The 15,305-nt window shown below is 37.0% G+C and overlaps 2 protein-coding genes across 2 annotated transcripts; one reads left to right on the top strand and one right to left on the bottom strand.

The window, feature by feature from the left end:
• Window positions 1-3,181: 3,181 nt before the first annotated feature.
• Window positions 3,182-6,301, bottom strand: hspb11 (heat shock protein, alpha-crystallin-related, b11). The gene is made up of 5 exons (XM_032578837.1): window positions 6,099-6,301; window positions 5,845-5,970; window positions 4,948-5,015; window positions 4,812-4,855; window positions 3,182-4,717 (listed from the first exon to the last, which is right to left on the bottom strand). Exons 1-5 carry the CDS (start codon window positions 6,176-6,178, stop codon window positions 4,625-4,627), a joined length of 411 nt encoding a protein of 136 aa, XP_032434728.1. The 5' UTR covers window positions 6,179-6,301; the 3' UTR covers window positions 3,182-4,624.
• Window positions 6,302-6,313: 12 nt separating this feature from the next.
• smn1 (survival of motor neuron 1, telomeric) lies at window positions 6,314-11,325 on the top strand. The gene is made up of 8 exons (XM_032578836.1): window positions 6,314-6,440; window positions 6,805-6,876; window positions 6,980-7,099; window positions 8,615-8,806; window positions 8,996-9,175; window positions 9,683-9,757; window positions 10,052-10,159; window positions 11,121-11,325. Exons 1-8 carry the CDS (start codon window positions 6,393-6,395, stop codon window positions 11,175-11,177), a joined length of 852 nt encoding a protein of 283 aa, XP_032434727.1. The 5' UTR covers window positions 6,314-6,392; the 3' UTR covers window positions 11,178-11,325.
• The last annotated feature ends 3,980 nt before the right edge of the window (window positions 11,326-15,305 follow it).

Below are 15,305 nucleotides of genomic sequence, written 5' to 3'. Positions count from 1 at the left end.
CTTCTCAGTCAGGATTATAAAAATTATTTAAAAATTATTTCAGTTTTCTAACTTCAAGAACCACAAGCGAGAAGATTTCTTCAAATTTACTTTCTTCACATTTAGAACCTATACATTTCCTAAAAACATTGTCAGGAGAGAGAGATTCATAACGAGTCAAAGTGGGCATGGTAACTTCGGAGGAGATGTAGAAATCCATAGCTCAGTGGAGAGAATCTGTCGACAAATATTAGTTGTGCACTACTCTTTGTTGGACTATCAAAATTTGCTTTAACTACACAAGGCGTGTGGTTTTATCGAAACAAAATGTAAAAATGTTTGAGAATACTGAATACTTTTCCACGGTACATTATTTGGAGATACAGTGATCTGAGGGGTTTGCAGTTTAAGACCCCAACTTCCACAACCTTTTGTTGTCTCTTTCTTGTCTCAACTAAAATTCTGTTACCGTAATTTTAGTTGAAGGGGAAAATATTTTTCACTAACTATTTGTCCAGGTTTTTATCGAAAGCGTACAAAGTGCTCCTTCTCCATCCACTTCACACTCAAGGGACTGCTGAAAGATGAATAGGCACGCACAGTGTTAGTAATCTGTTAAAAAGGGATAGTTTAGATTGCTTTGCTACCCGCCAGGGTCTTACATTACCTCTGAAAGTCAGGGGAGATTTAGAGTCAGACAAATTTATTGGAACTGAGGTGCTGTGACCACTGGCTGAGAAACTCAAGTGACTGATAAGACCTTCACATCACTTTATTCTAAGCCTCTGTCAAGGCATGTGCAGAGGCGAACCCAAATGCAGCCCTCAACTCCATTGCCAGACAGGTAGAGGCAAAAAATACATTTGATTTTAATGAAAACAAAAGAATCTGCACAGGCAGTAGTTCAAGAAACATAAAAGCAGAAATGTGAAGTCAAGCATTGGAAAACAAAACTGGTTTTGACATTAGGTGAGCACACACACACACAAAAAAAGAAAAGACAAAAAAGAAATTAAATAAGAAAAAGGTCCAACTACACACAAAGAAAGTGACTAAGGGAAACCAGTGGTGTTACAGTACAAGGCCTTATTGTTGGTATAAAGTAGAAAAGGATACATGTATTGTCTATTAACATAAGATTTACACCATTATACACAGAAATCAAAGTAATAAATTAAGTTGATGTCGCTGAATGACGCAAGGACAATGTATTGAACATGCTCAATGTAATTGACTAAATAAAACTAGAATGGAGAATCCTTTGTTGATAAACATTGGCAGCATGCATTGCTCAAGTGTGACTTTGAGCAGTTCTACCTGACAAACTGTGTTTAAATCTTAAGTTTCTGGAAGTCTCTCCTCTCACTCTGATCTTTTTCATTTGGATTCAAGTCAGACTGACTGAGCCATTCTAGCGGCTTTATTTTCTTTTTCTGAAATCAACACCTTCCTTGGCTGTTTGTTTGGGATCACTGTCAGGCAAAAAAAGGAATCCCCCTTTCATCTTCTTATCAAGAAACTTGTATTAAATTTCCCCATTCATCCCTTCTTCAGTTATATAAAGTCTCCCAGTACCATACATGCTGTACTATGTATTTCTAACTGTAACCTTCACTGTTGGCATGGCGTTCTTGGATGGTTATTTCTATCCCAAACACATCTCCAAGCATTTCCCGAATGCAGCAACTAGCTTTGAGCAGGCTTCATTGGGCTTTGTCTTTAGAGAAGGAGTCTTGTGCAATGAGTTTATTCTTCAAAGTCCTTTGTCAGAAATCTTGCATGAATCACTTGGCCATGACTGGATTATAGTGAAATTGTGTTTTTTGCATCTGTAGATTATGGTTCGAGCAATGTTCGTTAGAGAATTTAGGAGCATCTCTGTAACCAAAGCTACTGGTTGGTTGTCTAGCACTAACGTTGGGAAAGCCATGAGAGCGATCTTTGATTTTACTGATCATGAGAGACTTCTTAGCCTTCATATTGGCAAACCCATCAGAGAAACCCTTTCACATTATTTGGACTGAAGGATTGCTTTCTACATATACATATAAATCAACTGGTGCCTTTCTGCATCTTTGTTTTCTCTTATGTCTTCATACCAATAGCACTTCATACCAATTAATCTGCAAATTAATTAGAGGCCGCACAAGTTACAGCAAACAATGACAGCATTGCAGAAGTCCTGGTAAATAATGAAAGGTTTCAAAAGATCTTTGATGCTGCTTCTTAAAAAAAAAAGTCTTCTGTCAATCATTAGTACATGATATAGAAGTGTTTTTCCTTTAGTTGACTGAAGGTCTTATCTTGCCCTATGATTCATTTAATAGAAGGATTTTATTTTTTCTTCTGTGTTCAAAAGTACAAGGTGAGCAGTGTTCAAACATCTACGTTTTCAACCAATTTGTAACAAAAAATTTATTTTATATCACTTTTTGCTGAAAACTGAATATTAAGCAAACCAATTAATTCTTCACCTACATTTTGACACATTTCTAAAGCAGCGTTATCAAAAGAGCAATTTATGTAGTCTGTCAAACTGAATGAAGTGTATATGACCTCAAAACCCACATTTTGTTTTCTGGTTTGGTTCACAAACTGTTAAAAAAAACTCCAGACTGTTTCTACATAGAAAATGTATTTTGAGAGGGAAAAAAACCAACTTGTCAAGCAAACGCTAAATGTCAGCTTACTCAAAGCTCTCTCCAACTGCACTCTTTGTCAGTTCCTCATTACCATTCTCCATTGCTCTTGGAACTTAAATAAGAATATTGTTTCCCTCTCTGTCTAATTATGTAATTTCTGCCTTTCTGACAGCGCTTCCTCTCTCACACAACAGCTCGTTGTGTCGCTGCTTCTGTCATAAATGAGCTGATGGGACCAAATCAACACTGAAATCAAATTAAGGCCCATTGTTGGTGTGTGTGACAAGAAGGGAAGGAGGGATGGGGGAACTGGATGAGGGTAGAGGGGTGCACACCGAAGAGATAACACAAATTGGTTTGGCATGAAAGAAAATAACAGAGTCGGGAGGATATTTTTCCTAAAAGTACTCAACAGAATTTCCACAGATTCATTTACTGAATGTTAATCCTTGCTTGAGTGTTTTGTTTTTTTTTATTATTCTGATTGCACTTTCATTTGTGTCGTATTTCTAAACTCAAATTAGTTAATATCTGTTAAGCTTGGAGTAGGTTTTTTTTTACAGAAAGGTCACCATCAGCATCACTTTTCATGGACATTTGGTCTAGCAGATGTCCCCGGGTGATTGGACAGGCAGCCGTCACAGGACACTCTGTGATAACTTGGCCCTGCCTGCCCTGCTGTGACATGATAATAATGTGCTCATATCCTGCTGTGACTCTCCTGATCGGCTGACAGTTAAGCACAAAAAAGGTCTGAATTCATTAGTTACAGAATGGCGCTCCTGCAGACCTGTTTAGCATTCAAATTAAGGATCCCTGCTTTTCATTTGCACTGCCAGTAAACTTAACGCGTTCATAATTTCAAACATTGGATAAGAAACAAAAATATTGCACCCACGTAAAAGCAGAGTTTGATCCATTTCACATCAAAACAGTTACCTCTAAGATTATAGTAAATACTCTATGCTGGTAAATAATGAATGAGTCAATAACACTGTATCAGTTTCTACTTCTCCCTCATTACTCACTGTGCACTCACATACTCAAATGTGCTATAACCCTGCCGTATCCCTGAGCAATTAGTTGCTCCAAAATATCAGGGGGCTAGTTATTCAGGCACGTATTTCATATTTTATTAGTTTACTCTGAGGCTTGCATGCAGACCAAGCTTTAGCAAACACAGCCTTTGCAAATTTCCCAAGCTCCTCTGCAGTCAGCAAGTAATTGGAGAGGGAGTCCCAAAGGGTCCTCTAGTATGCCGCCGAAGCCTTTGCCTCCTGACAAGTTGAAATGGCAATGGGGTTAGATATGGAGGTAGGGAGAAGTGTTTGTGTGCAAGCATTTGTGTCTGAGTGTGTGCATGCGAAAGAGGTATAAGAGTGGGAGTTGGGTAGATTAGTTTGTATAAATAACTGCAGTTTCTGGACACTCGTTGGTTGGCTGGGAAGCCATCTGGTTTCCCAACCCCACCACCAGCAGCATTTCCAATGATTTCTGACGTCTTTGGGGGCATCAGAACCTGTCCTTGGGGGGATTTGTGGGGGGGACACAGCATGAACACCAATTTAAGCCCCTGCTGGTGAAAATTAGTTAATTAACTCTATCTCTCACACGGAGAGAAAGTCCCTTTGTAATGAAGTCTGCCATTCAACGCAATCCAAGCCTTTTATTCCAACGCGTTGCCAACTATCAGCTAGTGAAATTAGCAGGAACAGTTGATTGCAGGACAAAAAGCTTTAGAAGCGAATCCACCATATTACATAACCTAAAAACAGTAAAAATGGTTTGAAGCTAATCTTGGAATTAGAGGCTGAACAGAAAAACACTTCACAGCTTTAAGCCATATGTCTTGTCTGCAGCTGGTACTACTCCAATAAGACTAAACATGATTGCAATGCAGATTAAAATGCATGCACTAACGAACAAATAACGAAACACAGATACACTTTTTACATAAATGTAAAGGGGTATTTAATTTACAACAATTTCTCAATTAAAGTTCATCAAGTTTTCACACTGATTCTGTGTACTGACACAAAGTGGTCGTATCCCTCAGTGACGATAAAACGTAGGTGGGTTGCTCTGCAGCCCTTTAGCTAAAGGATAAAAACACATAAAACAATAAGCTTCATTATTAGAACAAAATGGAATGACAAGCTTTTGCAACAAAAAAATAGTCTTTCAACCTACTGAAATAGAATTCAACTGCAGGTGTCCCTCTGTGTGTTCAATCTCTGCAAAGAAAATTAATGACTGAATCTCAGTTACAATTTTCGGGGACTACAAATGTGAAACAGACAAAAATGTGAACAGACGTGCATCTCACCTTCCTGTGTGACAGGCTCAAAGTTAGCTGCATTTGGTGAGGTATTCCTCTCTATCTTTAGATGCTTACTGTAACAGAACAAAAAAAACAAACAAACAAAAATAAAACAGATGGAGAACCAAATAATCAAAGGGCACAAACTATGTTCAGCGGGTGGAGGAAAATATACCAAGAATGTTTTGAATTGGTAAACTTTCCTCAGAGTTAAATTTATTTTTTATATCTTTAAAGGGCTGATATTATGTAGAATCGAGTTTTTGGACATTTTTATCATGCTATAATGTTATTCCCTCATGAAAAACACACCTCAAGTGTTGCTTTCCTTCTTTCATGCACGTTTGAGAAATCCTTAAATCTTCCATGGCAGCTAGTTATTTCAGGTTTCTTTCAGGATTCCTAATAATCTTTGGGTGGGCTTTTTGCACTGACTGAAAGTTTTCACTCATCTTTGACAGTTTTCCGGGCTTTTGCTTTATTTATGTTATTTATGTTGTTTTCATTGGTCTGGTCTTCATTGTGTTGTATGTTCACTAAAGTTCTCTAACAAACCTCTAAGGCCCAGAACAGCTGAAATTGTAACGACAATAAGTTACAAGAAGGGGACTAATTGCAAAGTATGTGTCTTATGAAGACAGAAGCTTGCATAGGATTTAATTTAAGACAGTAAAAGTAAAGAGGGACATAAGTGCTCTTGAAGTCAGATTTTCATTGCTCATAGAATCCCAACAAAATACAATAAAGATGCTGGTACGTGCAAACCGTGAAAAGTTGAAGTGGCTTGAATACTTTTGAAATGCATTGTACGGCTACATATATATGCTTTCATTTAAAAACAGCCTAAGACAAATGCAGCTGTCAAAATATGATGTAAATAGTTTTTTTTTTGCCAGAAGAAGCAGTAGGCTAGGTCTCATACTGTTGTAGCTGTCCATTGTCACGGTAGAAATGTTGGTCGTTTCAGGAAAGCGAATGATGAACTCCTGCGGAAACATCCCGGTGGACATCCAAAACGTTTTATTGTTTCTAAAAGAAAACGGGAGACGAAATTTTAAGCAACAGCAGAGAATGTGGCTCATTAAGAAATGCTAATTAACTGCGTTATTATGTAGGGGTTTTGACAAAACATTAATACAGATAAATAAAGCACTCACCCGTCAGTGATGTTTTCTGGTGGGTGATTCTCGTCGCTGGATGAAGCTAAAACAACGTGTGCACCAGAAGAATCAATCATAGCTATTCACTCAAACTGTGTAAAGAAAACAACGACGGTCTCGAAAAGAATGTACGTCAACTGGTATGTTTTCGGGATATATCAAGCTGTAATCGTTGCCAAGCCAACCGTTCCGTCGCGCAATATATACGTCACGTGTTTCCGAACGTCACAATTTCCGACGCACGTTGCTAAATTAGCAAAAAGCTAACTCAGAATCCTCCAACGTCTCCAAATGGCGAATGGATGCAAAGAAGTGTTATTTGCCCGTGGAACTGGACAGGCAAGTTCTAAACATTTCTCAGAAAAAACATTAAAACATATTAGAATTATTTTCAGGTTGCAGCAGATTTGTTTTATGTGAAGCTAACACGCTAAGCTATGAAACTAACGTTGAGTCTAGCTAAATTGGGTAACAAAGGGGAAAAAGTAATAAATTGAAATACTACTTACGTCTGATAGCGCCAAATCTGAAATCTTAAGTTATTTTATGTAAAGTTGTGTATATAATGAATCAATAGAAGTTTACTAAAACAATACAAGATCGTATAAGGGTCATTTTTTTAGGAGTCTGGCTTGAAACATAACAAATAATTCCAAAATCTTTGATAAAATGCATGTGTACCAATGTTTTTGTCGTCTTTCAGAGTGATGATTCAGACATCTGGGATGACACCGCACTTATAAAGGCATACGATAAAGCAGTAGCATCTTTCAAGGTAAACTGGGTGCACGCTGCCTTGTGCTCATGCAAAAGCAAAGGCTTTGCTTTTGCATGAGCACAAGGCAGCGATTTCGGTCTTCTCTCTTTCTGTGTCCCAGACTGCTCTAAAAGGCGAAGATGAATCACATGCGTCAAAGAAAAACCAACCAGGAAAGAAACGAAAGAACAATAAAAAGAACCAGAGCAGAAAACGTACCAATGCACCACCTGATAAAGAGGTAAAGAACTGCTTTCAGTGTCAGCTTTTAAATCTGCATGTGTAATGTAAAGCACCAACATAATTATTCTCTGTGAACATTCCTGCCCTGTCCTTCTTAGTTTGTGTCAAGCGTTTGCAAAAACAAAAAGACTTTGCGTTTAGATTTCATTTCTACATAAAGCCATATGTAGAAATAGTTATCTGTATATTGCTTCAGATTGATGTTTTAAACATTTGGTAACACTTAACTCAGCGCCACTGAACTCATTTTCTAATTAAATTAATTTGAATTAATTAATTGTTTAACTTTTTTGTATTAATTGTTACTTTTTAAAAATGTATTTGTGACAAGGTATATTTCCATAAATAGATGCAAACAAAATGGCAATGCAATATTTTAAATCAGGGTCAAAGTTCACCACCATTTATAAATAGGTTGGCATACTTGACATAGTCTTTTCCTAATTGTTAATTTTACATCCATTTGTTTTACTGAACTACCAAATGTTTGGGCGACAATTGTTGTTGGTGAAAGTTAGTCCTTAAGAGATTTATGTATTTCTGTCTAAATGTGATATCATACACGGGTCAGTCTTCAAGGTAAATTAACACAATTTAGATAAACGTATAAATCAACATCCATATACAGTAGTTGGTTCTTTAATGATAAATTCCTGACTTAAAAATAATGTCAATATGAAAAAATATTATACTTAAACTGTACCTTATAAATTAATTTAAAATGCAATATTAAAAAAAAGTTTATTTTGGAGTTGCCTTGTATCTACACCATGCTGAACATAAGTTTAATGGCAAGATAATTAAAAATTATAAGAAGCATACACCTCTACATACAAAACTAGATTAAAATGTTTTCATGAATATTTTCCTCTGAAAAGGTCTTCAGCTTCAGGGCTGCAAATGGCTTTTTGGACCTTCCACAATGACTCCTAATACGTTTGGCTAACAATTTGACAGAATATTTTCATTGAAACTCCACAAAAACGCAAAAATGCTAGTAATATTTTTTTGATAATTTTTTCTTGCTATTGGTTGGAAACAATGTATTATTATTATTATTAGTGTTATTTATTTATTTTTTTAACTAATATCAGATTCTCATAAAAGAATATGTATTCAACATTTTTGCAAAGTTTATGGTTTACTTTATTTTAAAACCTAAAAATAGAATCAAAACAGTGGTTATTCATAAATAATAACAAACTTCCTAAAACATATAACATAATAGCCACATAACTGTTTCTGAGTCTTAACAAAATGATTTATATTTAGGACTCACTCTGTCATGTATATAATGTCACAGAATGTGATGATATAAGTTAAGCCATATGTTATTATTCAAAAAATAAATAATGAAGTATATTCCATATGAAATCAATGGCAATTTATCATGTTTTATAGCACATAGTGAGTCAAGTTAGTGTTTTGTCCAAATCTGGGTCATTTAAAATTTAGACCAGTCGAAAGTAAACTCTACTAAGCTCTATTATATGCACTTTGTTTTGTGTTGCAGTGGCAGGTTGGGGACTCTTGTAGTGCTTACTGGTCAGAAGATGGCCAGCTCTATGCAGCCACCATCTCCTCCATAGACCAACAGAGGGGCACTTGTGTAGTTGTTTATACTGGTTATGGTAATGAGGAGGAGCAGAACCTTGATGACCTGCTGTTGGAGATTTCAGAGGCTGATGAAGCAGCAAATCCTAAGGTAAGCTAGTTCAAAAATTAGTTGCATGCACTCCATAACTAACATTTATAATACAGTTTACAGTTCATTATTTTTGTCTGTGCCTTGTTTGCCTTTTTTTTTTTCTCCAAATCCTCAAAAGTGTTTCTTGGAAAATTTTCTTCATCAACTTTAGAAAATAGTCAGTATAAAAATATCTACTACTTATAGGAAAAAGTGGAAGAATCTTCTACAGAAGAGAGCGACAGGTCGTCCACACCAAACCAACACAAACAGCTTCCACACGGTAAAACTCAGAAGTCCAAAACTCACAAACACCCGCCTTCTATGTGGCCTCCCAGTTTCCCCGGGTTTCCCCCTGGACCTCCTCCAATGCACGATTTTGGACATGTAAGGAATAGCACTCATTAAAGAAGTTGCATTTTTATTTGATTCTCAACAAACCTGTTTGGTTCTAGAATGCTTTGTTTTGATTATTTTGAGGGTTTATTTATTCTTCTTTAAGTCGGGGAGAAAGTTGTCCTCTTTGCCGCATTAAGTAAAACAAAACGTAAACAGTAAATCGCTTACAATGAGGCAAATAAAACAGGATCATAAACAAAGCCCTCTCAGAGTTGACATTTATTGTGTGGAGGTATTGGATTGCAGTAAATTCAACTGGCTCTTGGCTTGGTGGTTTGTCTTGCTAACACTTTCAGTTGCTTGTGATATATAGTATTTCAGAGTTAAAACTACAAGGACTGAAGTACCTTGTAGTTTCTAAAACACCCATTTTGTTTTAGATGAAGTTTATTTAGGTTAATGTTGGGACCTTTTTTGTTAAACCAGAGTTGTGCACCTGTCGAGTCATTTTTTAAATTTCACAGCTGTGTTTTCTTTTTGGGGGGTTTCTCACAGAGGGAAAACAGACGATCTGCTGGTCATGGACCTGTACCTCCATCCTGGCCTCCTATGATGCCTTTTGGTCCTCCTGTAAGTTTTAAGTTCAAAAGCATGGCATAATTTTTACTGAAAAGATTTTTTTTTAAATATCAGGATTAATTTGATTTGAGAAGTACTTAAAAAATTAAAATGTAAACTAAGAAGAGAATAAACCTCCCCAAGAGTAATAGAGGTATGACACATAGAAAGAATCTTTTAAATTAACTGCTGCACAAAGGTTTCATTGGTGGTAATGTTGGAAACAGCTGTATATATAGGTCAATAGTGCTTTAAAATATAAAGTCTGTTACATTATCTGCTGTCTGATCACTTTCTGTTCCTCAGATGATCCCTCCACCTCCACCAATGAGTCCCGACATGGTGGATGATGAAGCTTTGGGTAGTGTGCTCATATCCTGGTACATGAGCGGATATCACACAGGATACTACCTGGTATGTGCTCATCCCTTTGTGTTCCTCTGCTATTTATAGTGCAACAGAAATATTACAAGCTAATATTTGCTGGGTACTTTGTTGGGCTATCTACTCAGGTTGAGTCACATAAACAGCTACATGTCACTTGGCAAACTATAGTTGCTTGCCAAGTGGTATTTTAAAACTGTTATTGACAGTGCACAAGGACTGCTGCTTACACTCATCAAAAAAATACTTCACCATTTTTTGTCGGTTAGAAAATTCACTGCCAGCTGCATCAGGTTCTGCTGATGTAAGCTTACAGCAGGAGAGCCTGATCATCCTTGTTGAACAAGTTCTGTTCTGTAACGTCAAAGCTCTTGATAAAACAATCTACAGTCGAAATTCATCTGCTTTTTTTGTCTTCAGCTCAGTCTTTCCGACGTGTGCTCAAAGGTACCAATTGGCATGTATCTATTGATGTGACACAGCATGGGGCTACCAAAGTGTCTCCCCCTTCATTAAAAGAAAAGTTCTGGCACACTTCAAATTTCAACACCATTACTGTCTGTATATTTCAAGACCTCATATTTCCAAGTAGCTGACTTACCATTTCTTGTAAGTAGGGGAAAAAAAATGATACGCCTTCTTTCTGTCAGCCTACTGACAGTTTGCAGCACTGTCTGTGTAAGGATGTGGACTCCGTTAGTCTGTACAGGTGGATACAATTCTTGTCATTGTGGCACCTTTTATGGTAACTTGTCTTTATTCATAGGAGTGGACTCAATTAATAACTAATAATATTAAACCCAGATCAGTGACAATAAGAATAATAAAATAATAATTTATTATTATTGTATAGATTTTGTTATACTTCTATACATGAAGGGTGTTAGTGTAAACTCTCCATTGCTTCTAAACAGAACTGCATAATATCCAGTTAGTCTTTAATGTCTCAACAAAGCTTGAACAACTTAGCTTTTTTCTCTCATGAAAACAGGGCTTGAAACAAGGACGGAAAGAAGCAAACAAGTGGACAAAGCTGCACCACAAATGAACCATCTCCAGTGTAGTTTGACTGACCGCGGGCCTCCGATGGACCGTGAAACAAAAGTCTGAGTTATATTGTGTCCTTCTCAAGAAGTCTTTGAAGATAATGTTTTGTATTCTTTGTAAATAGATAAAATAAAGATTGTGAAAGTATACAGATGTTGGCTTGGTGTTTTGCTTTGTGACTCCATAAAAGAGAAAACATTGAAGGCCATGCGTAGTGAAGTTTATAGCTGACCAAGCTTCAAACTCCTTTAAGAGTTTAAGGTGGTAGTGTAAACTCTTCATAACGTCTCAAGCTTTACTATGTTTGTTTTATACTTCTTATATCATGTTTAGAGGTTAACAAAGCTACGGGTGCACCTTGTTAAATTAAAACAATCAAACTTGTATATAGATTTATTACACACAGATTGAAGCTTTACAATGTTTTGTGAAAATATCACAATGTCGGTGTGTGCAATGTTTATATCCCAAAGGACTGTTGGGAGAACAATAATTGTCAAAATATTCAAAGTGTTATGAGCTTGCATTTTCAATATAGTAGCAGCCAGTTAGACAGTCTCACAACTGCAGATGCTCACACCACACAAATGACCTTGACCAAAATGCTAAGTGCAGGAAGAACAGATGAGAAAGAGGAAAGAAGAAAATAAGCATATCTGCTGTTATCCCTGTTGCTTGTGTATCTTTTTCTTCTTTTTCCTTCCAGTCGACTTTCTGATGGTTGGTTGAAGATTGGACAGCTAGCGTCTTAAGCAATGAGTTGTTTATGGCTTACCGTATTAGCAGAAGGTGTCAGTGACTTTTTGCTGGACAACTGTCTCATCAACAGTTTCTCCCCAAGATTAGCAAAGCCCTAACAAAGCATCAGATGTAATATTCACATTTTCTGGACAACATCATTTTCAGTCTGTGCCAGAAGCCAGTTTTTAAATAAACAGAAAATAAATGACTGAAAGGTATCACGCTGTGTGGAATGAAGCTATTTTATAAGTAAATTCTTATGACCTTTACTGTATTTTTCAATCACACTTTTCCCTTACCTCTATTAATGTACTTTTGGAAATAATGACACCGTCAAGCTCTCTTCAGAATCCTCCTGTTAGCCTGGTGCACTTTTCCCACAGGGATAATCTCCCTCTCTCTACATGGCAGTAACAAAGCTTAACCAAACTGGAAGGTCCAAGTCAGCGCAGTACTTTTAAGTCTTATGAGCAATACTTTACTTGAGCTAAAGACTGAACCCTGGTTGAGGCATGTAAATTGATCTTTTCTGGCAATACTTGTGACTTTTTTTGTAATATATTTCAGTTATTTCAGTAATTGAAATACTTACTCAGTACAATAAATGCAGTCCACTTTTGCTAAGCTTTTCCAGGAGGTGCGATAGCTGCAAGTCTGTGACTCAATGGAATCTGCTGAGTTTTCTTAGAATAATTTTTCACAAATCTCAATAGTAAATTAAACTTGACTGTTTCATAGTGAGGATCAAGCTGGAGTTTATGTAATTGACTCTGAATCTATCCGGTTTCATTGAATTAACTTTTGTAATTGACTCTTGGTGCCTTGACATTGAATATTTGTTGTGAATTGGTGCTGTATAAATAGACAAAGTAGAAAACTAATGTATAATCTCGCCAAATGTTGTGTGCAGGTGATGTGAACTCAAGCTGCCAAAATCCAAAATGTGGAGAAACCGTGACGGTAAATGTGTGAATCTAGAGCCGAGAAAAGGTAAGTTTAGTTGACAACATTTACATCAGTCAGAAACTCAAGGATATTTGGTTGCAATTGCAAATATTGTCCAGCAGAAGTCAGACTAGTGTAATGAACTGCAATTGTTGGAACATGCTTTATGAATAGATAAGGTTGATGTTTCAACTTGTGCAAACTGGAAGCCACACACTAAACAGAACACTTGTCTGTGAGTGTGTGTAAATACGCACCTCATTTCTCTTTGGCGTGCCGCTCTAATTTGTGATTGCAAGCCAGACTCGACTACAGTTTTATTTCCTCTGATGTTTCCCGCACAGTCAAATTCAGGGAATCGTTCCAGTTTACGCCTTGCATCAGAGCATCTCCTGTTTTTCCCCGGAGGTGTCCCCTCATCTCCCAGCCTCATATAGCAACACATCCATCATAATGTTTTTCAGCTCACATCAAATGGGTCTGTGCCCTTTGGGCGTTAGTAAGCAGTGCTTTAGCTACAGTTGTGGTATACCAGCCAGCTTTGTGGATTAAAAAAGAAGGATTCCTAAAATCACTGGGATTTGAAAGACATTTAGTCTTGATGCCATTTACACCTGATAGATTTACCGTCTTGGACATTTTTTTGAGGAGAATTTGTTTCCCTTTAACTTGTGGTGCCGAGTTTAAGAAATGAAATTCACAAGTCTTAATATGTTGGGATACTTATTTTGTTCTTCTTTTGAATTTGGACCATTTGAGCTTTAGTAACACAAGAACAGAGAAGAAAGTAGTGAAAAGGCTGCATATACTTTGTGCATGTTTATATTTAGAATCCAGAAGACCACATGTAATTACAGTGGGAACAGAAACACTCGCTCTGCTCTGCTTGAAATGCTTTCATTCCCTGAAAGAAAGGCCTTGCAGATTTCCCATATTTCCCACACACGTAATTTGCTGCCCACTTACACCCGCTGCTCTGGCTCAGAACAGGCGGGCAGTGGCTCATGTCATGTATGAGTTTGTGTGTTTACAAGAAAGAAACATAATGAGTCTTTGTGTTTGGATGTAACAGCATGATTGTCTTTATTTTTTTACCCATGTGATCTTCCTCCAGCTGCTCCAAAGCCATTGCTTTCTGGGTGAAAAGCGGCCCCTTTGTTTGTATACAGACTGCAGACTGCAGTCTGCGCTTTATAGCCCACTGTGATTTCCCATATTTATGACCATATTTGCTTCTTGCTGAAGCCCACTCTTGTTTTTGCTGTTTTGTGCAGAAACCAGAGAAGAAAGAAGGATGCCAACAAGAAAAAAAAAATGTAGTTTGTGGTATTTACAACTTGAATATGCACCGTACACGAAGAGTGATACGCCAGAGTTATCTTTTCCCCACAGACGGGGTTCAAATCTGCCACAGCAAAAGCCTACACATAAACCGATTGCTTGCCTGACTCTGCAGCAAACTAAGCTGCCCAAAGGGCCCAGGAGAAGCCCAGAAAGGAGTTAAAAGGGGGTCCGACCTTGCTCGGGAAGGCATCGCTCCCCTTCTGTGACTGTCAACCCCCTACTGACCAATGAGGCATGAAGCGTGTAAACATAATCTGCATTTTGCATAGTCCCTTCTAGGAAACATACAGACATCCAAGTAAGATCACACCGCTGCATGGGCTTCAAGGCCTTCAGCTATTTACTCAAGCTTCAAACATTCAAGCAAAATTGTGCGTTTGCATAAAAAAAACTTTGGGGGTTATTAAGCTAAGTAAGTTTATTTTATGGCACTATTTACACACAGAATAATTTTGGCTACTGTATACGGAAGAAATAAATAGAAGATAAAAATTTTATTCAAATTATTCAAAAATTAAGCACCATATAAAATAAAATAAGTTGATAATGTAATCTTCGAAAGCAGGATCAAAACACTAATGTTTTCAGTCGGTGTCTTGACACAGTTACTCCCTTTGGATTTCTTCTCATTTGGCTTTTTTGACACACATTTGAAATAATTTAATGCCAAAGGCGACTTGAGTTAAACACTAAATGCAAGAACATTCTATGATAATTTCACTAATGTTAGCACAAACCAAACTTTATGGTCTATCTCACTTCTTGTTAAATTAATGTTAGCCGCATTTATTTATTTATTTTTTTTTGCTTCACCACACCTACGCCTCGTTACTGCTGACTTCAAATATCCCTTAGCTGGAAGTTGTCTGAAAACAAAGTTATGATCAACTGTGTTAAGTAAGGTTATGCAAAATTTTTTGCTTTATTTCCAAAGAGGCAGAATGCTAAATTTTCACAGAAAATTCCATGGTGTCAAACAGAAAATACAGTTGTTGATAAAAAAAAAACAAAAAACAAAACACATTTACACCAGTGAGTCATTGAAGTATGTTTGTGCTAAGTTGGAAATGTTTGGTGGGAATATTTCTAAGCACAGTGG

The sequence above is a fragment of the Xiphophorus hellerii genome, chromosome 12, assembly GCF_003331165.1.
Source record: "Xiphophorus hellerii strain 12219 chromosome 12, Xiphophorus_hellerii-4.1, whole genome shotgun sequence".
Lineage (NCBI taxonomy): Eukaryota > Metazoa > Chordata > Actinopteri > Cyprinodontiformes > Poeciliidae > Xiphophorus > Xiphophorus hellerii.
Note: the sequence above shows the minus strand (reverse complement) of the source record. Positions and strands in the feature narration are given on the sequence as shown.